Below are 23,072 nucleotides of genomic sequence, written 5' to 3'. Positions count from 1 at the left end.
AGTACTTTAAGTAACAAATATGTCCTGAGTTTGTCATGGCTGAGCAGCTCCTATAGGTGTAAAGTATAGGTGGCCTGTTGCACACCGTGTACAGTGTTGATAAAATGTATTTGCCCCCATTCTGATTTCTTATTTTTTATTGTTTTATTAGTGACACTTGCATGTTTAAGATCATAAAACGAATTTTTATGTTAGAAAAAGATAACTTATGATAGTTAAATTATTATATATACACTTTATCTTAGAATTTTGATTTCAGTTATTAAGAGAAAAAGCTATCTAAACCTACCTGACCCTATATGAAAAGGTAATGGATGAATAGTTCTTGAAAACATGAGTAATTTTCTCTAGCCATACTCAGGCCTGATTACTGCCAGACATGATGAATGAAGAAACCAAGTAGGCTAAAACATAAAAAGAAAAGCAGCACATCATGGTACAATCTAAAGAAACTCAAGAACAGATGAGAAACAAAGTCAGTGACATCTATCAGTCTGGAAGGAGTGGCTGTGGACTCCAGTGAACCACAGCGACACCTATTATCCACAATGGGAAAGACTTGGGGTGGCTGTAGCTCAGTAGTAGAGCAGGTCATACTAATTGGAAGGTGGATGGTTTGATACATGGCTGCTCCAGTCTGCATGCCAAATATTCTTGGGCAAGATACTAACCCCAAGTTGCTCTCTGAGTGTGAACATTAGGTAGAATGTACTTGATCATAGAAAGCAACAACAGTATCCATAGGTGAGTTTCAAGATGAAACCCACTGCTGACCAAAAACAACACAAAGGCTTGTCTCATGTTTGCCATTAAATGTCTTGATCTCCAGGACTTTTGGGTAAATATTTTATGGACCGATTGAACAAATTTTTTTGGAAGGTTTGAGTCCCATCACATCTGCCGCGTTCATGCTCAAAACTCCACCAGTGGGACTGGATTGACATATTAACTTTACACAAAGCAATGTGAAAGAGTCATTGCCATCGAACAGCTGATGCAGTTTTTTCTGCAGAGGGTGGCACAATCAGTTATCATATTTAGAGGGCAATTACTTTTTCAGACAGAACCAGATAGGTTTGGATAGCTTTTGTTCCTTAAGAAATGAAAGGACCATTTAAAAACTGCATTTTGTATTTGTACTTGCATTGTTGTTGCTATTGAAATTAGTTTGATGATCTTAAACAAATACTTAAAAAGAAATTAAGAGGGAGCAAAAATATTTTCACAGCACTGTATCTGTTTTTTAGTGTAAGCCAATCATGTCGGCACCATTGCAATGCAGTCTATTCCCAGTAAATTATTCTAAAATATAATGTACATTTTGTACAGTTATGTTAAAAAATATATATATTGCGTTTGTGCCCCATATGTTTTTCAGATATTTAAATCTGGTCTTGGTCTTATGTTTAAATATCATGCCACTGAGAGTGAAACAAGCAAATTAACATGCTGTCCTTTGACCTCACAAGTCTCACTCCTCATCCCTGCTGTTAACATCATGCTCATTACCTGAAACTTTGGCCATGTTTAATATGGACATTACCACTGTCCAATATACATATGATAGTAAAGGAAATGAAAACTAGTGATGTGGGATACCACTGATTTCCTTTCCAATTAGATATTAAGTAAAATTCAAGGTAGTATCTGATACTGATACTTTGTACAAAAACTACAAATTTTGATATGGATACAATCAGTACCAATAATTTTAAAGTATTCGGGCAGCTAATTGGGGGAGAGTATGTGCCACGACTTATGAGATGAATTCTCAATTTCCAAATTCTGAACACGTTTTAATCATCACTGTGATCGTTACTTTCCGCAATAATTAGTTAACACAAAAAACACACCTTTCACCTTTTCATGTGTTTTTAACTGAGCTTTTGGAGACCTGGAATTTAAAATTTTCTGTCTCTAAAGCACACAAAAAAAAAGATTCGGACATTTTTCATATAGTGCATGTTTGAGGTTTACTTTTTCCAAAGAAATAATTAACACAGTTAAAATCAAAGTATCGATCCAATCACGCTAGTATCGATCGATCCATGAAAACTGTACTTGAATTGTATTAGTTTTTCTCAATGTTCAAATAAAATTGTACTGTGTATAAATACATGTAATCCCGCCCCTCAAAAAAGTTATCTGCTGAGTGCTATTCTCAACTACCAGACTGAGGTAAGTGACAACAGGGTAAACTGACTGTCCTTCGCCTACAGAACTCGCTGCATGTGTAAGAGTGTCGTAGGAGGAGAATGTTAAAGCTCACAAATGGCAATAGCGAAGATTAACTAAAGGTAAAATTAGAGAGTGGACTATTCCTGTACTTTGACGAACCAATCTTTCCCCGGCATGGCTAAAATGAAGTGGAGTGAGAAAATATATCTTCCATTATTGTAGTTATGAGACAACTGAAGGCCTCGAGAGTAACGCGGGGTTTGGATGTAGCATAACTAACAAGTTAGCAAGCTAACTCCGAAAACTAAAAGGAGAAGCGTATGTGCCTTTTTATTTTCAGAAATATTAAACGAGAAACCGAAAATTCAAATGCTAACAGATAAACATTAGCTTTGCTTAATGCTAACATTAGCCGTCATTACGTTCACGTGTTTAGCTGACGCCATTTCGCGGTCATAATGGAGCCGTGCTACACGCATGACCCGTGGCGGACGTCGTGGCCTGTTTACGTTTGGTCGACTGCAATAGACACCCAACCCATGACTTCTTATCAAACATCGTGGCGTGGCTTTCACGAGGCACCTCATTACTCTGCGGGTGTGTGGCCAGAAAGCAGTTTTTACAATCCTTATATTAAAAGACCCAGTCCACGTAAGTATAAAATCATGGGTAAAAGTAATCCCAATTTATGTCCTAGCGCAATGATATTATTCTGTGTCCAGGCTTTGTGTTCTGTACCGCAAACTTGACCAGTAACTACATTTTACTAGTTTGTCATTTGTTTGTCTTAGCGTCGGTTTCTGCATCAACAGATAACAGGAAGTTCTTTCTGGACAGGTATGTAACCACGACAGTTTTGTGTCCAGCTAAATAACCTGAACCAAAAAAAAAAAGAGACGTGGTTCTGCTTTCAGGTCTGTGTATGATTTGGTGGCTGCTTATCCGCAACTGGCCTTAACTGACTCCAAGCTGCTGGGCTGGTATCTGCGTTTGTCACCCGAGGACAGAAAGCTCATACAGGGTATGTGTCGGTACTCCCACTACAGCAGTCCACAACAGTGTTGCCAACTTCTCAGTAAGGAAAATCGCTATTGGTTGTCCTAAAAGTCGCTAGAACTCGCTAAATGACGTAATCGCCTAATTTGCATAATTGGTCATGCTAATCTAATTGTAACTTATGTTGTTGGAGAGAGAAATAACATCGTGGAAGAGACAAAGTGAGTAAAAAACGTCCTAAATGCATTTAGAGTTTATTTAGAACTACAAATTAAATTTCTTTTAGCAATTATTGGGTTTTTTTGTTTGTTTTTTTTTAATGTCACAATTCCAACCCTGCTACTTTACCCGGGCTTGGACCGGTGTTCCAGATCTACTGGCGTTTAGATCAACTGGCGTTGGTCGAACAGATGTGTGGCAGTCTTGCGTTTCAGGAGCTGCTACCGACAAACCAGCAAAAAAACGGCAAATGTGTCATCTGTGACACTTGTGAGGTTATCTCAAACACACTCCGTCAGTCTTGATGCTGTTGAACAACAAAATGTTTAAAAATGTGGCGAGTTTACCTGGTGATATCCTCATGCGTGACGCGATCGCGAAAACAGCAAACAAGTAATACCACGCCGATGTTGTTCACAGGACAGCAAGAGTAAACGATCGGGAGACTCTAGTCGTCGTTATCGTTCCGCTCGCACGGTTTATTTCTCCGAATTCAGCGTTTTTGCTTCACAACTACAGCTGCTGTGTGATAGTGGATCTGCTACAAATTGAAGATCATATGGAAGTTTTGGAAATTAACCCTTGTATTATGTTGAAAAACAAAAGTGACATTGATTTTGTTGCGGGTCATTTGACCCGTACTGTGTAAATCCACTCAGAATTGTCAAGAAACTGCAATAAACTGCAATAAAACAATAGCAACTTTATTTACCATCAGATAAACATGTAGAACACAGACATACAACAGTGACTTTCCATAACTATTTTAGGAACAATATGGTTTTTCGTTCTTACAAACACGTATTTTGAACTTGCCCAACGTTCTCAGTTTTCCAATGCTCAACATTTTCTATTTTGTCCACATGATGGACAGAATGTAACTGTGTGCTTTCTGCAGATGTACTTCTTGCATTTCTCACAAAAAGTGCTTGTTTTCAAACAGGAATCTTCCTAACTAAGATTTAAAACAAAAGATTTCTACATCTCCTCCAGTCTCACAAACAGATGACAAACCAAGCGACACACCTGAGTCACTGACTTTCTTAAATCCATTCACTCTCACCGGCTCTGTTTATTACTAATCATTGTGTAACTGCTGTGAATTCAAAGTAACTGCCGTCTCCTTACAAATCTTCATTGGATTAACCACACTTATACAGACTGTATATAACTACCAACTCTCCAGCCATGTTGATGGATTGCCTATATTGGCTGGAAATATTAATTTCCAGAGAAAGGACACAGACAGACGATGCTTACAGGATGTGATGTGACAACACTAATGAAATATTGATGTGTCATATTTGTCCAAGGCGTATTTCATTGTTATGGAAAAAGAGAATATCAAAATCATGATGACCAATTGGAGTGGTGATTTCTATGACTTTGTGTATATAATTTGGGATTTTGAACGAATGTAGGCCAATAAGGAGGTTTATTTGCATGACGCACAAACAGACACAATTGAAAGGTACAAATGTATTGTGCATGACACGAATTCAAACGTGGTGCAGATGTGTGTCACAAGTTGATCTGGCTGTAGGCTGTGGTACTTGGCCAGAGGTGGCGCTGGTTGACTCGAGTCCATGTTAGTGCACAAAGTAAACTGCTCGCTTTAGTTGTGAAGCAAAAACGCTGAAACCGGAGAAATAAACCGTGCGAGCGGAACGATAACGACGACTAGAGTCTCCCAATCGTTTACTCTTGCTGTCCTGTGAACAACATCGGCGTGGTATTACTTGTTTGCTGTTTTCGCGATCGCGTCGCGCATGAGGATATCACCAGGTAAACTCGCCACATTTTTAAACATTTTGTTGTTCAACAGCATCAAGACTGACGGAGTGTGTTTGAGATAACCTCACAAGTGTCACAGATGACACATTTGCCTTTTTTTTTTTTTTTTTTTTTTTTTTTTTTGCTGGTTTGTCGGTAGCAGCTCCTGAAACGCAAGACTGCCACACATCTGTTCGACTAACGCCAGTTGATCTAAACGCCAGTAGATCTGGAACACCGGCAAAAGTGACCCGAAATAGGCACTCTGGTGGAGTTACTGTGTGTGTGTGTTTATAAGTAATTTTAAACCTTGTGATCCACAAAACAGCATAAGAGTAAAAGACATAAAGAGGTCAAGAAAGATGTGAAAGAGAATGTATTAGGGCTTATAGTACTATGCATGTCTTTGCCACACCACACCATATTTTGCTTTCAATGCGCCAGTTTCTTGTAATTGCCAATGTGATTTTTGGGCAGCAGACTTCCAGGCTTTTTGAATGACTGTCTTTTTGAAAATGTTTTATTCCCCCAACTATAAGCTTTGATAAAGCTTATAGTTGGGGGAATAAACTTTTCTTTTGATAAAAGAAAAGTTTTAAGCCAGTCTTGAAAGTAGGGAGTGTGTCTGTCAGGATTCAAACTGGGAACTGGTTCCAGAGAAGAGGAGCCTGAAAACTGAAGGCTATGCAGGTTGAAAGCAAAGCGCTGTGATGGGGTAAAATGCCCCTATGAGGTCTTTCAGATAAGATGGGGCCTGAATATTCAAGATCTGGTATGTGAGGTGGATTTTAAATGCAATTCTGGATTTAAGAGGTTGCCATGAAAAGATGCTAATATAGGGGAAATGTACTCTCTGTTTCTAGTCCCAGTACTCTTGCTGCAGCATTTTGGATTAGGTGAAGGCTTTTTGGGAGCATTTGACCTGATAATGAATTACAATAGCCCAGCCTAGCTGTAATGAACATACAAACTAGTTTTTCAACATCACTCTGAGACCGGATGCTTCCAATGTTAAGAGATTATGCAGATGAAAGAAAACATTCCTACATTTTATTTTTTTTTTTAATGCATGTTGAAGGACATCTTTATGCCCTCGTCAGGCTTCATAGATAAATAAAGCTGCAAATCATCTGCATAGCAATGAAAATGTATTCTGTTTTTTAATAATGTTACTTAAGGGACGTATATGTTATGCTAATAGTACTGGTCCCAACACCGAACCCTGTGGAACTCTACGATTAACTTTCATATGTGAAGACGGCTCTCCATTTACATAAAGCATTGGAATCAGATGTAATTCAGACTATTTCCTTTATATATCAGTGGTGTGTTCTAATCACTGCAGTAAAATACTGTGGTTGGTGCTATTGAATGCTACACTGAAGTCTAACAGGCGAGGCAGTCCATTATGACGGGCCATAAAAAGATCATTTGTTAACTTTGCTAGTGTTGTTTCTGTGCTATGATGCACTGTGAATCCAGAACGAAACCATTCAAATAAAACCATTCCTTAGTGGTAGATGATAAATGTGGTTGCACTCACCTGTTCACTGCGCCTGATGTTGATGAGCAGAAAGGTAGGGTGAGCATGAGGCAAAACTTTCTGTTGACCGCAGCTTGATGTATTTTAACTGGAACTTGATGGGTTTTTGTATATTTGTGCACTAATTGATGCCATAGCCTTAATTGTAAGTTGGCATTGTAATTAGTGCAGTTATTGGTAAGTTGCAGTTATTTGTTTGTGCAATCTGTGCATTTGTTTAATAGTTAATCCCATGTGCTGATTTATATATTGGACAGTTGCATGTGGAAATAAAAGGAGCAAATGGTACAGAAGTGTATTTTATGTGTTTATTGTTGCGCGTCATCTGTGTCCTCATGTTTAGCCTGCCGCGGCCATAGGTTGGAGGAGCCGCAACAGCAGTAATTCTTTCAAGACTTTTTAAGATAAAAATGGAGGTTAGAAATTGGTCTGTAGTTGGCTAAAAAAGCTGAATTGATTAAAAGCTTTTTAATTAGTGGTTTCATTGCAGCTAAAGTGAAAACCCGTGATACACATCCTGTTAATAGAAACTGATCATATTTAATAATTGATTAATAGTAGAACTGAAGAGTTGTGTTGGAATGGAGTCTAAAAGACACAGTGGTTTAGGAAAAAATGAATTAATGAAGTTGTTGCATGTTCTTTTTATCTAAGGTAAAAGAGGGTTTCGGTCCCAATCCATGTTTTTTCTCAATCCAGAGAGATGATGCTAACCAGCAGTACTAGTGGTATTTGTAAAAGAGAATGTGCTTCTGATTGGTCAAAACCTGTTGAGAAGTGCGGTGGTTTAGACTTTAGCCCAGGGATGGGCAATTCCAGGCCTCGAGGGCCGGTGTCCTGCGGGTTTTAGATCTCACCCTGGGTCAATGCACCTGAATCACATGATTAGTTCGTTACCAGGCCTCTGGAGAACTTCAGGACATGTTGAGGAGCTAATTTAGCCATTTAAATCAGCTGTGTTGGTTCAAGGACACATCTAAAACCTGCAGGGACACCGGCCCTCGAGGTCTGGAGTTGCCCACCCCTGCTTTAGCCCATTGTTCTCCTCCATTGGGTGCAGCTTCACCTAGGGATGGACACACACAGACTTTTCCCTGACCTGTTACCCAGTTTCATGCGCCTAAGGTACCATCTTACTGTGAGCGCTACTGTTTCTGGACCTTGCTCCGGTTCACTACCGCATTCCTGCACAGAGCCTTCCACAAAGGCTACACAAACAACCCTTGATCATGGGAATCTATAACTTTTCTTCTTATTTTTTTATTTGGAGTGCTCAGTATGCAATTAACCATTAAAGTGATCTAAAATTAATTGCAGTCCCCATATAATTTGCCAGCACAGGTTTTGTAAAGCAAACTTCTCTAGTCCTCACAAAGTTAACTCGGAAAGATCAGAGAGAAACTGTTAAACTAAATATAAGCAGCTACTCCAGTTACTGTACTTAATGATATATCTGTGGGGAGGTTTTGAAATTTTTTTTTTCTTTCTTTAATAGTTGAAACTAAAAAAACAAAACAAAAAAACATTTAAATAATGACACTTAGCCAAAACAAGCAAACTTAATCTGGAAATAACTAATCAAATTACAAATGAAAATACAGAACTTTGATAGCTGCTGTCAGTACATGATTGGCTAATATGTTTCCTGCTTCAACTGGGGAGTCGGGGGAGGGCAACCATTCAGAGCAAATGCCAGTTAACGTAACAAAGTTGTTCTGAGAGAACCATACAGACACGAGAAGAGCATCAAAACTCCCTCTAGGTTTGTAACCTTTGTAACAAAAAATATCACCTAGAGTTGTCACATTGATGAGCAAATTAAATAACTGGTAGAACCGTTCTAACAGTTTCAGCATTTTTGTGTATAGGTGTAGGCACATTTTCATGCATTGAAAATGAATTGTAGTTACCTTATCATGTTTTTCTTTTCCCTAGAAGGAGGAGGGTTTCATCAGTTCTTGCAAAGACATCCTGCCTTAGAAATACATAGGCATCATGTTCATGTGAAGGGTAAGTATGTTATAGTACTAAAATCTTGCACTAGGTGTGCTCAGACTAAATTTATTTTTAAATTTACAGATGGCAGCAGTCCTGCCCAGTCAGCTGTGACAGCCAGCCAGCACGTGTATGTGTTACTGTGAAGACACATATCAGACAAGTTCTATCACTTCACTAAAATTCATTTTCTTTACAGGTTTACAACTGCAGGAACAGAGATGGATGGATGTGGTAATATAATCATCTCATACACTTGAGTCAGAAAACAGAAACCCCTTTAAAAGCATTAATCAGATTGGTTTGGACATTGTGCTATTGGTGGATAGTTCTGGGACTCTGCCAATTAAAAAACATAACTAATATTCATTCTCAGGACCTCTTCCAAAATAGATGGTATTTTCAGCTCCTGTCCATTAGCTGTCTACCTGTTTTACTTTATTTTTAACTACTTTTTTTGCTTGAATTTTTTAAATAAAAATTTACAAAATGAATATTTAACATGCCTGTTAGTGACCTTGTGCTTTGTCAACGTTTGGTTGGCGTCAGCACAGTAAATGGATACGCATTCCAGCACATTCAGCTGTCACTAATGCTGCCGGTGCACTCACCTTCTGGCTTCACTGGATGTCTCTGACTTAGACAGATAATAGCCCAACTCGAAGGTGTGATTTCCAACCCTCTACCCATTTTATTCTCTCATTCCAACTTCTGTTGGGTTCCTCAGCTGCTCAGCCATGGAATTGGAAACCAATTCCACGAAGCTTTCTACACACTGTTCATGAGCTAATCTGAAGGCAACATGAAATTTGGAGGTCTGTAGCAACTGACTGTAGAAAATTGGCAACCTCTGTGCACTGTGCGCCTCAGCTGCTGACCCCACTCTGTAATTTTGTGTGGCCTATCACTTTGTGGCCAAGTTGCTGAGAAGTGCAATGACTTGCACTTCTTTATAATACAGCTAACAGCTGACTGTGGAATATTTAGTATTGAGGACATTTCATGACTTGACTTATTGCAGAGGTGGCATCCTATCACAGTGCCACACTGGAAATCACCGAGCTCCTGAGAGTGACACATTCTTTCACAAGTGTTTTGCAGAAGCAGTCTGCACTCCTAGATGCTCGATGTTATACGCCTGTGGCCATAGAAGTTATTCAATATGCTCAAAACTTCTTCTTTTTTTTTCTTTTTTGTTCTTTCAGGCCTGCCATCAATAGCTCTCGTTCTCTCTCTCTTGTTCTTTCCTTTTATTTTACAACCGAATAACACTTAATAGATATTAAAATATCTATTAATTTAGACAGGATTTTATCTTCTGTGTTAAATCCATTGCCAAGAATCAAAATGTAACATGCATGTCTCTGGGTTGTGGAAAGAACCCAGAAGAAACTCACACAGGCACATGCAGACCATGCAAATGGACCAAGAGGAGTTAGTTAAGTGATCTAAAAACGATAATCGTGCTGAAAGCGGGCCACAGTTGCACAGAAAGATGACTTTGAAGAGAAGATCTTTAAATCTGGAATCGTTTTTTAATTAGTGAAGTCCTGGAACTTTCGGATAATTCCTGGTATAAGTTCAGGTTACTCATCCTGCGGTTGGAGATATCCCACAGACAGGCAATGACAACAAAATTGTAGTAAAAATAAATTTCACAACACGTCTTAGTATAGAACAAGGCTTATTTCTTGTCTCAAACTGTCAAATGTAATGAGTATTAATTGAAGATTACCAAGTCTTGAGACCAAGTTCCATTCACATACTTTCAATCTTGTAACAGTTCCATTTGTTTGCTTTTTATTCAAGAAACACCCAGCACTCACCTGGACTTGGAGATGCTCGCCAGTAGGGAGAATTTAACTTTGCTTGGCTGTAACAGGAACGAGCATCAAGAAAAGCTGTTTGTGCAGGCTCACATGCCTGGTGGCTTCAGTGCAGCTTGCAGCAGCCCCGTCACACAAAAAACAAATGATCAGAAGGCCTGCTATAGACTTGTAAGTGTGTTTAAAGAGCTTTAGTTTGTGTAGTCAAAGTTGTATTTTTTTTATTTTTTTTTTAAAAAGACAAATCACTGTTGTTATTTGAAAGGGACTGCCACTGTGCCAGCTGAATGAAGATAGGTACTCATTTCAAACGGGCAGCTGTGCAGCTGTGTGCAAGGAACCAGCCGGCCTGGTGAGCGTTTCTCTGGACACGGACCTCGAGGTATGTCGACAGAGGAGAAAGCCTGAGCCCTGGAACCAGATTTCAGGGCTACAAGGCCAGAGTGCAGACTTCAGTCCATCACAGTAAGTATGCATCTTATTTCACTGAGTCTTTGACTTAGAGCAGTGTTTTTATTGAGTAGGTGTGAGTCATGTCAGGACCTGGTCCTGTCCAAACTCTTCATACTTGAGACGTTCTTGGATCCTGTTCAGTAATGTTGCTACGGTATGCTGAGCTCTACTAATCGCTGAGAATTGTTGTTATGTGTTGCATCCTTCTCCCAATGTTGCTCAATCTTCAGCCTTGGTGAGGCTCTTACTGCTTCTGTCTCTCTGGTGTACCTTTTCGAGCTGGTAGCCAAGGCTGGCTTGGTTTAGCAGTTTCTAAGGCCACAGGTGTGGACAGTTCTTAGGCCCCGCTTTTTACATTGCGCCTTCCTGCAGTTCCGACAGTTAGCTTACTTCCCTTCATGCTCCATCTCCACTGAGGACACTGTTCTTTGTGGCTGTTCATCATAGGATGGACTAGAATAGCCCTTTATTGTCAATGTACATGTAAAATGAAATTATGGGTGTTCCACACCAACTCTGCAGGAATAAAATAATAAGACATTAGGAATAAATGACAAACAGGAGAAATGTAGACAAACTTCTTGAACAAAGTTCTTGGAAACAGTGCAAAGGACTTCGTCTGAGTATAGATTGTATGCGAGTGGCCTGAGTGATGAGCGTTACTCAGACTGTGGCTCAGATTGGTGAGGTGAGTGGGGGTAGTATTTGTTAACAGTCCAGGTGAAGAAGCTGTTAGTGAGTCTGGAGGTGTGGGACCTGATTGACCTGAGGTGCCGACCAGACGGTTCACACAAGTGGTGAACGGGTGCAAGGAGTCACCTGTGAGGGCCCTGCTTTTCCTGAGACAGAAGGATCTGGCGGTGGCCTGCAGGGGTGGCAGAGGGTAGCCAGTGACTTTTTTTTTTTGGGGTGGTATTAATTACCATATAGCCAAATACATTGTGACAGTGGCCGTTGACCGTAATGCTGCATTCACATCTTCTGGTAGACTTTCATCAGGTACTTTACGTAGGCTTGGTAATCAGCCACTGAGGATCCAGGTTTCCAGCTTAGTCATAAACTTCAGGTCAGCTGCTCTTGCATTCAACAGCAACCCACCAGTTGTTCTTAGAGCTTGGTAACCACTCTTGGAGGGTGGGGATGTTGATTTCTCAACCCTTGAGCTGATGTCCTGGGTTCCCTTTGCTGTAGCATTTGTGTTGTACCTCATCAATCTATAGTTGTGATAGCAGTTGCTTCTTCTGGATGTTGGAACATTGAGCTACTATCTCACCCTTAGTCTAGATGTTTGGTGTTACCAAAGCCATAAGTTCCACATCCTCTTCATGTAACCCCTTCCCCTGGGATTACATGCATGGTAGCATTAAAACAGCTATTCAACACCTCACACAGACCTTGTTAATATGAGCAACAGACAAGCCAGTAGAGCAGGGCGATATGGCCAAAAATATTTATCACGATATATATTTGAAAATTTGCGATAACGATATAACTGACGATATAATTGATGCGAGACAAAATACAACTCCACAACATTACTAGCGCAAAAAAGACAACCTATCATTTATTTTCACTTAAACAAGAAGCTGGTTTTTATGTACATTAAAGCTTTATAAAAATGTAACAGTGCAAATGCAAATTCCTTGCTGAAAGTTTAACCAAAAGGCATTTCCAGTAGAAATGGGCTGACATATACTGAGCATAACCATGTATAATATCCACTGAAGTTAAAAAGAGGTGCTTTGCAACATTAAACTGCAGTGTGCAGTACGTATTTTTCGGACCATAAGGTGCACGGGATTATAAGGCACATTAAGCGAAACAAAGCAGTCAGATAAATCAAACTTTATTAAACTCATTCTTCTTGCTTCCTCCACTTCTGTACCATTGATTCATTAATGTTGAATTCTGTGGCAGCGGCTCTATTCCCATGTTGTTGCAGTATATTAATGACTAACCTCGTATTGTGGATGGATTATCTCAGTTGTTCTCCTGACTGAAGTTTGGTCCGTTTACAACATCCTGCCATGCGATTGCATTTGTCTCTAACCATGAGGAACCTTAACGTTAACTTTTATAAGTGGAAAAGTGTTAGTGTTCGTCCTCCAGCTTCACTGTTTATGTTATGCTAACATAGCTGTGTCACTAGCGATCACGTAGCACATCATTATATACCAGCTAGCCCAACTTCAGTAACCCTACAAACGTCACTGCTGTTTAGTTTCCTGTCTTCATTTATGTTGGAAGTGATAGCAGAGCTGTACGTTTGATTTTTTTCAGAAATCTCTCAGTCAGAACATGCAATATCATGCTTAGGTAACTAGCGAGCTAACTTCCGCTAGCTTCCTGCTAGCTTCTAACTCCATTAAATGTAATGCATTTTGTTTTCATGGATGCCTGGAAGTTAAACTTCATAGTTACACCTGGTAAAGCAGCAATGCTGATCGTTTTATTAAAGATGAAAGAATTTAGACAGTTTTTAACTCTTAGTGATGCTGCAGTGTTCGTTTGACCTGAAGCATACGGAGTTTAGGACCCAGATTACTCCCAGATTTAAGAGCATCTTAGTCCGACAAATACGACAATAACGACGGCCGCTTGCATGTTCTGCAAAAAAATGTGCTTTGTCGTGTATCTGACGGACAAACACCAAACCAGTTCCACATCACGGAAGTTTCACCATTTTTACAAACCAATTCTGGTTCATCTGTTTCACTCAACAATCGGCCATGTGCATATGAAAACAAAGGCACTGCGCATGCGCGTTTTACTCATATTCTATCGCGATATTTCATTTTCCTATCGTTGCCTAACATTATACCGGTATTACCGTGAACGGTATAATATGGCCCAGCCCTACAAGCCAGTATGGCTTGAGTTAACTGTAGCACATACACATTAGGTAGCATGGAGGGCCTAGCCTACCGTTTACTGGATTTGAACCCCTGACCAGCAAGAAGGTATTCTGAACCATGATTTTGCCACATAAGTGCAAATGACAGTGCATACCTGTTACCAAAGGCACAGAGGCTGGTGTATACCTGCCTGCTGCTCTCACTGATGTAACTCTAGACTGGAGCAGAGCCCAGCCCCTCTGAGGAGACTAGTTTCAGACCCTAATATGTCAGTTGAGGTGAACCAGCTACATCTACTCTTTCTTTCTGTCAAACTCTCATCACTTCAGTTTCCTTCCATACCAGACAGATGACATTCCCTTTTCCCATGGCCAGCTTGAGTAATCAAATTGCAAGGGACCTGCCCTTGACAGTGACCTGAAGCACCTTGCACCGGACCCCTACGCCGCCTCTGGCGGATGGTGGGCCCACAGGATGTGTGTTGCATGTCTAAAATCCATGTTGCTGCTGACAGTGTCCAGCTTTTTGACTTCAGCTTTGGTGCTCCTGTCTGTCTACGGACATCTACTTTAAACCAACTGTGGATTTAAATTATCCCCAACTACAGAGTGAATGAATTTATTTTAGACATCGGAAAGAAATGTAAAAAATATTTAAAGTTACCTAAATCTGCAGCATATTCAATGTCGTGCATATGTTGCCCCCTTCCTGATTTTCTGTTATTTGTGTTTGTCAAACTTAAATATTTGAAATCATCAAACAAAGATTAGATATTAGACCAAAATAACCCAAGTAAACACAAAATGCAATTTCCATAGACCAAACACTCTTACACCACTCTAATTATATTTACAAGAACTTGGTTTCTATAACAGCACTACCTGTTAGGCTGAGAGTAATGAGTAACATTATTTGATGTTACAGGTCAGAATGGCCAATGGCTACCAAAGAGTCTCTCCTATACTCCAGCAGTACTGACAGGATTCAGATGATTGATCCAGAGTACACCGATGGAAGCATTGTGCAGGCAGTGGAGCCAGAACAGGGTAAGTTTCCTTTGTGCCAAGCTGAAGAAAACGCCACAAAACATATATGCAGAGATGAGGATATGCATGGTACTGACCATACTGCAATCAACTCTCTTAACCTTTGAAGATCAAAGCGACACCTTTCATAGCCTCATGAAGGATGATAAGAGCATCCTTGTCTGTCTGGCTAATGACAGTCTGAAAGAACAAAACCGGAGCGGTCACTCGTGTCCAGTCACCACTAATAATGATGTTACAGCAGAAGCCAGCACTGAGACCTTGAGGTCATATGAGTCTGCCACCAAGGTAAAAAGTGTAGATAAGCACACCTCCCCTATGCCCTGCGTCCCCACCTGTGATGCGATGATTGGCACTGAGGTGGTGCAGTGCCTGTCAGTCTTTACTCAAACTGAGGACCTGGAAACAGCTGACAAACACATTAACACTGAAGTGCGCATGGCAGATCTGGACTATATCGCCAAGGTAAGATTGGAACCCAAACAGCTGTCATTCATAGAAGCTCCAGCAAAACATTTTTAAATAGTCTATTAATATTTCAGGAATTTCTCAAACTGAAGAAAACACAGGAAGGGAAAGAGAAAACAAAAAGGTGAAGTATACGCTAGGGCTGCTCAATTAATCGAATTTTAATCACGATTACGATCTGGGCTTTCAACGATCATTAAAAATGACTGAGCCGATTATTAGCCCCTCCCTGATTTATCCGCGACACCTTAAAGGCCGGTCTGTGAAAATATTGTCTGGCATAAACCGTCCGTGGCGCAAAAAAGGTTGGAGACCGCTGATTAAGAGGACCTGAGGGAAGCTCGGAAAGCTAAGCAGAAGTTATTTGGAGAGGAGAGTGACTGCTGTTGGTTGAAAAAAGAGTTTAAAAAAAAAAAAAAAACTTCAGTGGTGTTGCACACCATTTTATATTATTTTTTTAAAGTCATTGTTAACCCTTTAAAGCCGGTCAGAGCAGCATGCTCCGTTTTGCGTAACTATTTTTAAATCCCTGTAGAACCTGAACCGTGTAAGCTAGCGCAATAATTTGTTTTGCATATGAAACCGGAGGAGTTGTACTTACATCTGATGCCATCAGCTTGTCCTCGGTCACGGTTTCGTTCCACATATAGCTTTGCAAAAATTGCATAAAAAGCGCTTGCAGGAACAAAAACATAATATTCCAGAAACACGCTTTGCCGATCCATCAGCTGTTCGTAACACTTCCCACAGTGAAATGATGCACATGCTGTTTTCTTTGCAAATTTGCATCATAGGATTGTTTTTTGTTTTTCCTGCAGTATATAAAAATTGCTGTATCTCCAAAATAAAACTATGAAGACACTCAAAATAAATTTCCTGTGGTGGGAAACTATTTTTTTGCAACTTTATTGTATTTAAAGTTTTGAGGGATAAACCTCTTAAATTTCTCCAAGTAGAAATATATGTAAACAAAACAAAAGCGATTTTCAATTTTTTTTGTAGTTTATTGCACTTTTTTTGCAATTTATGTAATTACTATGAAATTAATGCATACATATTATTAAAATATGGGCTATAACAGTTGTATTGATGTATAGCAACTTGAAATGCTCCCACAAATGGCACTACAACATGTAAAAAAAAAATAATAATAATATAAGCTCTGGTGGACTTGGTTCTATGGTAGGTCTTAAAGGGTTAAATAAATATCGTCAAATAATCGTGATCTCAATTTCAGTGAAAATAATCGTGATTATCATTTTTGCCATAATCGAGCAGCCCTAGTATACCCACGCATGACCTGTTTATGCATGATCTGTATAGTATAATGTGTGTATGTAACCCCCCCTCAGTGTTGGCGGCAAGTTGAGAAAAGAGTGTGAGTGTATGGACCGTGCTCAGCAAGCAGAGCTAGCCCTCCTGGCACTGCAGTACAGCATATGCAGACAGCACTGCTGGAGACTATACTACACCTCTACTGAGGGAAACCAGCTCACCCTAGTGTAAGTATGCACCAAGTTACAATATGTGTCTGAGCCTATAAGCCTCTGTCTCAGACAAGAGTTTTTGTCCCGAATCTCACTGCAGGGCAAAGAATCCTCCTTCAAACATTATATCTGCTCTCCAAAAACTGGAGTTGGACTATAATGAGATGAAGAGTAAGATCCAGGCAGGGCTTCCCCTGCAGCAACTGAAGCCTTTATCTGTTGACTCTGGCGAGATACTCACAGGATCAAGTTACATCCCTGCACAGGTAAACATTAGGGGTGCAATGATACACAAAATTCACGTTTCGGTTCGATACTTTGGTGTCACAGTTCGATATTTTTTTGATACAAAAAAATGTTCATGCCTTTTTTAATTTGTCATTTATTAAAATTATAAATATTTTCTCTCAAAAGTACAGTTTTTAAATTTAATGTTTCTGAAACAACAAAATAATAAAGAAAATAAATCTATCTGATCGAGAAATCGCTCATCTTTGGAAAAGAGTTTATTACAGAGAAATGGCTCTTTCCAAAATAAAAGCTATACTATACGCTTCTTCTGGGCTATATTCTCAGCAGCATATTAAACATATCAGGTCCCCATAAGGAGAATCACGTGCTAACGGCTGTCTAAATGACTCGTAAAGTTTGTAGTATGCGTGCTTGTTGTTTTTGTCTGCTTCCACTTGTCTTTGCACTAGGATGATGTCGGCGTAAATGTGCAGTCATATTCGTTGTGTTCCCACTAGTGCTGTCGGAGTTAATCTCGTTGAAATGACATTAACACCATAACGCGGCAAATCTCCGTTAACAAGTTACCGCAGATCGCCCCGTGCGTGGGGCTGGACGACGTCAACACGTTAACGAGCTAACTGCGCTAACGCACTAGTTCCCACCAATTGAGCATTGCGTGGCACATCCGACATACTGTTTTACTTTAGTCCATGGCACGCTTACCATCAGGGTCATACTTCACATGAAAACCAAGATGGTTCCAAAGGCCAGATCTGAATGAGGGTGGGGGAGGTTCAATTTCGGGTAGCGTTGAGGCATTTGCCATGTTGCAACAAGCTTAGCTTCTGTCTTGCTAGCTTGCGCTGTGCTAGTGGATCTGCACTCGACAGTGCAGCCTAGGCAGAGTAGTCGAACGCAGATCCACTGAGTGCTCAACACAGACGACATCGTCAGAAGAAAAGTTGATAAAATAAATTAAACATGTTGTAGTGTTCGATACATATGCGTACAGAACCGAAAGCACTGTATCGAACGGTTCAATATCGATACATGTATTGTTGCACCCCTAGTAAACATCTGCCAGCTCTGTGGTGGGGCTGGGTGATGAATTGGACTTTATTTGGAAATAACTTCTTTTTCTGTCTTCCTGTCTAGATCATTCGTGAAGTTTTGGGAGAAATCTCATCTTGGTACATTAAAACACATGTGCACGCGCACACACGCTATCATTTTGCTATCTTAGTGAGGACATCTAATTGACAGAATGCTTTCCCTAGCTGCTTACCCTAAACATAGGTTGTGGTTTGGCATTCATTTTTTAATTGTAACCCTGACACTAAAACGGCATTTTGAGTCTCAAAAATGCCTTCAAACTTGTGGGGACGGGCACTTTTGTCTTCATAAAGTGACCGTGGCTTCCCACAAGTATAGTAACATGTCAATTTTGGGCCTCCACAAAGAGGTCTAAACAGGTACACGCACTTACACCGCGTTCCAAATTATTATGCGAATTGTGTTTAAGTGTCATAATGATCGTTTTTCAATTAAACCCATGGATGAAATTGTGTCTCAGGGCTCTTTGGATGACTAAACTCAATCTTGGACACCTGTGATCATTAGTTTGCCAGTTGAGCCCAATTAAAGGAAAAACTACTAAAGAAGGATGTTCCACATTATTAAGCAGACCACCATTTTCAAGCAATATAGGAAGGAAAAATGATCTCTCTGCTGCTGAAAAGCGTGAAATAGTTGAATGCCTTGGACACATAATGAAAACCTCAGATATTTCACGAAAACTTAAGCATGATCACCATAATGTAAGAAATTTGTGGCTGAGTCAGAGCACAAATGGGTTCGTGCAGATAAAGGCACAATGATGAAGGTTTCTGCCAGACAAATGCATCAGACTAAGAGAGCAGCTGCTAACAAAGCAGCAAACACATATTTGAAGCTGCTGGTGCCTCTGGAGCCCTGCGAACATCAAGGTGTAGGATCCTCCAGAGACTTGCAGTTGTGCATAAACCTTATATTTGGCCACCCCTAACCAATGCTCACAAGCAGAAATTGCTGCAGTGGGCCCAGAACTACATGAAGACTAATTTTCAAACAGTCCTGTTCACTGATGAGTGCAATGCAACCCTGGATGGTCCAGATGGATGCAGTGGTGGATGGTGGACAGCCACCATGTCTCAACAGGGCTGCAACGTCAGCAAGGACGTGGTGGAGTCATGTTTTGAGCCGGAATCACGGGGAGAAAGCTCGTTGGCCTCTTTTGGGTCCCTGAAGGTGTGAAAATGACCTCTGCAAAGTATGTGGAGTTTCTGACTGACCACTTTCTTCCATGGTAGAAAGAGAAGAACTGTGCCTTCTGCAACAAAACCATCTTCATGCAAGACAATGCACCATCTTATGCTACAGCGAACACCTCTGCATCATTGGCTGCTATCGGCATAAAAGGAGAGAAACTCATGGTGTGGTCCCCATTCCTCCCTGACCTCAATCCTATTGAGAACCTTTGGAGCATCCTCAAACCAAAAAATAAGAGGGTGGGAGGCAGTTCACATCCAAACAGCAGCTCTGGGAGGCTATTCTGACATCCTGCAAAGACATTCAAGAAGAAACTTTCCAAAAACTCACAAGTTCCATGGATGCAAGAATTGTAAAACTGCTATCAAATAAGGGGTCCTATGTTAATATGTAGCTTTAACCTGTTAAGATGTTTTTGATTTCAGTAAAATTGATCTACTAATGCTGCAAATTCAACAAATGACCATTTTCAATTCTCTACTATCTATAAAATGTTTTGAAACTCTGTGCGTAATAATTTGGAACAGTGCATTTTAAGTTTATTATTTTTGAAAAACACTTTTTCATTGGCAGTTTTGTTGAGTAACATTTGAGTTGTACTCTAATGGTTGATGACTCTAAAATTATGCTGACTGTCATTTGAATCGACTATTTACAAAAAATAAGGGGAAAATATCATTTGCATAATTGGAACGCGGTGTAGTTGTATGTTATTTTGCTTCAGCTATTGAGTAGATGAGACTCCCCCCCCCCCCCCCAAATAATGACAAATGTTTTCTAATCCAAAGCAGCTCTCAGGAGAAGCTGGATGCACCAAGTGGAGATGGTGGACGTCCTGATGCTCAAGGCGGAAAGGTTCTTCACATTGTTGTTTTTCACGTCCTTTTTTTCAGCTTGGTGTTTTGTTTTTGTGTGTGTGGGGGTTTTTGTTTTTTTGTTTTTTATTTCCTGTATTTGGGCCTCATTACCATGAACAAGTCAACTTTTCCCCCTCTTTTCTCAGGTTGGTCAGGAAAAGGAAAAACGGCTCAAAAATAAAAATGACAGTACAAGGAGAGCTCCTACCCTCATCCCTCAAGATGGAGGTTCGAACCATAATGCGCAGAAGCGTCTGTAACCAATTTATGAATACTGGTTATCTGAGGAATTCTTTTTGTGGACAGGGTCTGCGGGTCAAGAGGTGAACACAGGTGAGAAATGGTATGATGCTGAGGAAGAGCTGGAGCTTCCAGAAGATGATGTAGCTACTGCTGTGAGACAGGACCCCACACCGGTGACGGCACATGTGTCTGATGGTGAGAGAGCAAACAGTGCATTAGGGCTGAACGTTTGGAGAATTAAAATTCTAAGTAGCTGCAGTTAAGTTGTTTTCATTCCAGAATCAGCCAGTCAGGAGGCCATGAGCTCCGTACTGTGTGTTTCCAAGCTGCCCAGCAATGTGACGGAGGTGAACATTTACTCATCAATGTTGTTTGAGTAGTCATTTAAAATTCATTGTTTTTTTTCGCATTGGAAATTTTAATTGACAAGTTAAATTGTGTAATGATCCTTTTATGTAAAACCATTGTACTGCAGTGTGATTGCCAGCAGAGGGCAGTGTAGACTTTAATTGAAACTTTGTCCCTGTCAGAGTGACATGATGCTGTTCTTTGAGAAATACCATCCCACTGAAGTCAGCATTTCTGCTTTAAAGGATTTGAGGTGAGGTCCTTTTTTCCCCACTATTCAGGCTTATGCTTGTTTTATTAAGTAGTCACACATTCAGGTCTTTATATCAATTCTTTCCTTAAGGAAAACATTATTATGGGCCCAGTTTCCCTGTGTTTTTGGCTTTAAATCGTGACTCCAATCCTGAGTATGAATGCTTTAACTGCATCAAAGTAAACCTGCATGTGTTTGGCTGATTCCAGGTGATCTGTGATATTATCCTGTCATATTTTTTTGTGTACTGCTGTCAACACATTACTTTACCCTTGTGTCCACTCCACCTGCAGCAGGTCTGTTTACTCTTGGGCCACCAGTTTTCTTTAGGGAATTATGTTTTGCCATGTGGGATTTCTATTCTTGTTAGACTGGCAGTACTCACCCTGCTCCATGTAATCGCTGGAGTCACAGTGGTGTGCAAAGTGATACAGTAAATCATCTACCTGGTCAAAAGCAGATGTTAATGTATTGCTTGTAATGTAAAAGTCCAGTAGCAATGTCATGCTAGTGTTTATCCAACATTAAATGACACTGAGATTAGAATTAAGTCCTGGGCTGTAATTTTATACAAAACTGTAAAATGTTACATTTCTACACAATTCTAGAAGGTTTACTTATGTGTGGTTGTAGCAGCGAATTCTAATGCTTCACAAATCAGCACACGCATGCCAGTTTAACAACTCGCTATGTTCTGAAGATTTGCCATAGTTATGTTAAGTGGCCCCCAGTCTGCTGAGACTGCAGTGAAAGAGCTAAATGGATGCAGAATGCAAGGTCGCGTTTTACATTTGGAGCACATCAGCAGACCCACGAACAACAGCCAGAACTCGGCCTCTGAACCTGATTCCTCACAGGACGCTGCCAAACCACAAACCTCCAAGACTGACTCCAGCAGCACTGAGGTGAGCAGACGAGCATTAGGCATTCTAAAACAATCAAACTTTAAGTGTGCATTCAGATCTTTGTTAGAAGCAGAACATACAGTCCCGATCAAAAGTTTAAGACCACTTGAAAAATGGGGGGGAAAAAATCTGATTTTGCATGGTTGGATCTTAACAAGGTTCCAAGTAGAGCTTCAGCATGCAACAAGAAGAGCTGGGAGTGGGACACAACTTCTTTTTTTTTTTTTTTTTTTTTGAAAGCATGCAATTCATTGAAAACAACACTTAAACTGAAACGGGCTATTTTAAAGCTGAGCAAAGGTTTGGGACCACATACCCTGTGCAAGGCTAAATCTGTGCAAAAATGTCTATTCATTGTCATTTTCTGTCAGCTGGCTTGTTTGCCATTTTTCAAGTCTTAAACCTTTGATCGGGACTGGATCTATGCTTGTTTGTTTTGTTTGTTTTTGTTTTTTGAGTGCATTAATATGGAAATGTGTGCTCCTCTGTTCTCTCCAGCTGATAACCCCGCCTCCTGTTAAGCCCAGCATCAGGAAGGTGGTGTGCATCTCCCCTACAGCAAAGGGAACCTTTGTGCCACAACACTATGGCACCATGAGCAGCTTTGATACTCTGATAGCAGAGCTGACACAGCTCCACCCAGAGGTGGGGAGGCAGAGGATTGTGGATGCTATGCTTGAGCTGAGGGCAAAGCATCAGGGCGTCCTCTGTGGCATGCCCCTCAGGACCATCAGGGAGATGATATCTGAACTTCTGACCAGGCCGCAGACTGCTAAGCAGTCATAATAAAGAAACCAACAGCTCTGATTTGTTATGTGACAGAACCTTTGATTGTTCATTCCATCATATTATTTTTAAGAAGAGGGAAAAGCTATTAATCAGCCTGCTATAAAGAATATAATTTTTGAATCTCTCAATGTTGCTGCCTTAAAGTTAGAGGCATGTTCAGGCTGCTACTTCTGTTATCTGGCACGTGAATTCGTTTGTTTTCTGTCATTAAAAAAAAAAAAAAGCATCCTTTGAAAAATGTCTTATCCTCTTTGTTTTGCCTTTCTTTAACCAAGTATTAGCAGAGTCCTAATGTCG

At 40.3% G+C, this 23,072-nt stretch overlaps 1 protein-coding gene across 5 annotated transcripts; it reads left to right on the top strand.

Annotated features, from left to right (window-relative positions):
- The first annotated feature begins 2,099 nt into the window (after positions 1-2,099).
- rbm44 (RNA binding motif protein 44) lies at positions 2,100-23,001 on the top strand. 5 transcript variants are annotated; one of them, XM_026145513.1, is made up of 23 exons: positions 2,185-2,297; positions 2,401-2,496; positions 2,615-2,829; positions 2,970-3,015; positions 3,093-3,199; positions 8,645-8,719; positions 8,789-8,834; positions 8,904-8,938; positions 10,514-10,701; positions 10,796-10,995; positions 14,763-14,884; positions 14,994-15,349; positions 15,427-15,476; positions 16,705-16,854; positions 16,940-17,105; positions 18,229-18,263; positions 20,169-20,235; positions 20,384-20,465; positions 20,544-20,675; positions 20,760-20,827; positions 21,011-21,081; positions 21,782-21,986; positions 22,485-23,001. In XM_026145513.1, the coding sequence occupies exons 3-23, from the start codon at positions 2,637-2,639 to the stop codon at positions 22,770-22,772; spliced, it is 2,682 nt and encodes an 893-aa protein (XP_026001298.1). In that variant the 5' UTR covers positions 2,185-2,297; positions 2,401-2,496; positions 2,615-2,636; the 3' UTR covers positions 22,773-23,001. The 5 variants fall into 5 exon arrangements, with proteins under 5 accessions (XP_026001301.1, XP_026001297.1, XP_026001302.1 ...); XM_026145516.1 differs by lacking the exons at positions 2,185-2,297; positions 2,401-2,496 and adding an exon at positions 2,100-2,178 and having other exon boundaries at positions 20,172-20,235; XM_026145512.1 differs by lacking the exons at positions 2,185-2,297; positions 2,401-2,496 and adding an exon at positions 2,100-2,178.
- Positions 23,002-23,072: the final 71 nt, after the last annotated feature.

This window comes from Astatotilapia calliptera, chromosome 16 (assembly GCF_900246225.1).
Source record: "Astatotilapia calliptera chromosome 16, fAstCal1.2, whole genome shotgun sequence".
Lineage (NCBI taxonomy): Eukaryota > Metazoa > Chordata > Actinopteri > Cichliformes > Cichlidae > Astatotilapia > Astatotilapia calliptera.
This window is presented reverse-complemented; position numbering and strand designations above follow the sequence as displayed.

Coding starts and splice junctions, on each gene's coding strand:
- rbm44 (XM_026145512.1), top strand. CDS start 2,637: ATGGAGCCGTGCTACACGCATGACCCGTGGCGGACGTCGTGGCCTGTT. Junction 16,855..16,939: donor GGAAACCAGCTCACCCTAGT/GTAAGTATGCAC, acceptor ATCTCACTGCAG/GGCAAAGAATCCTCCTTCAA. Junction 20,466..20,543: donor CCTCATCCCTCAAGATGGAG/GTTCGAACCATA, acceptor TTTTGTGGACAG/GGTCTGCGGGTCAAGAGGTG.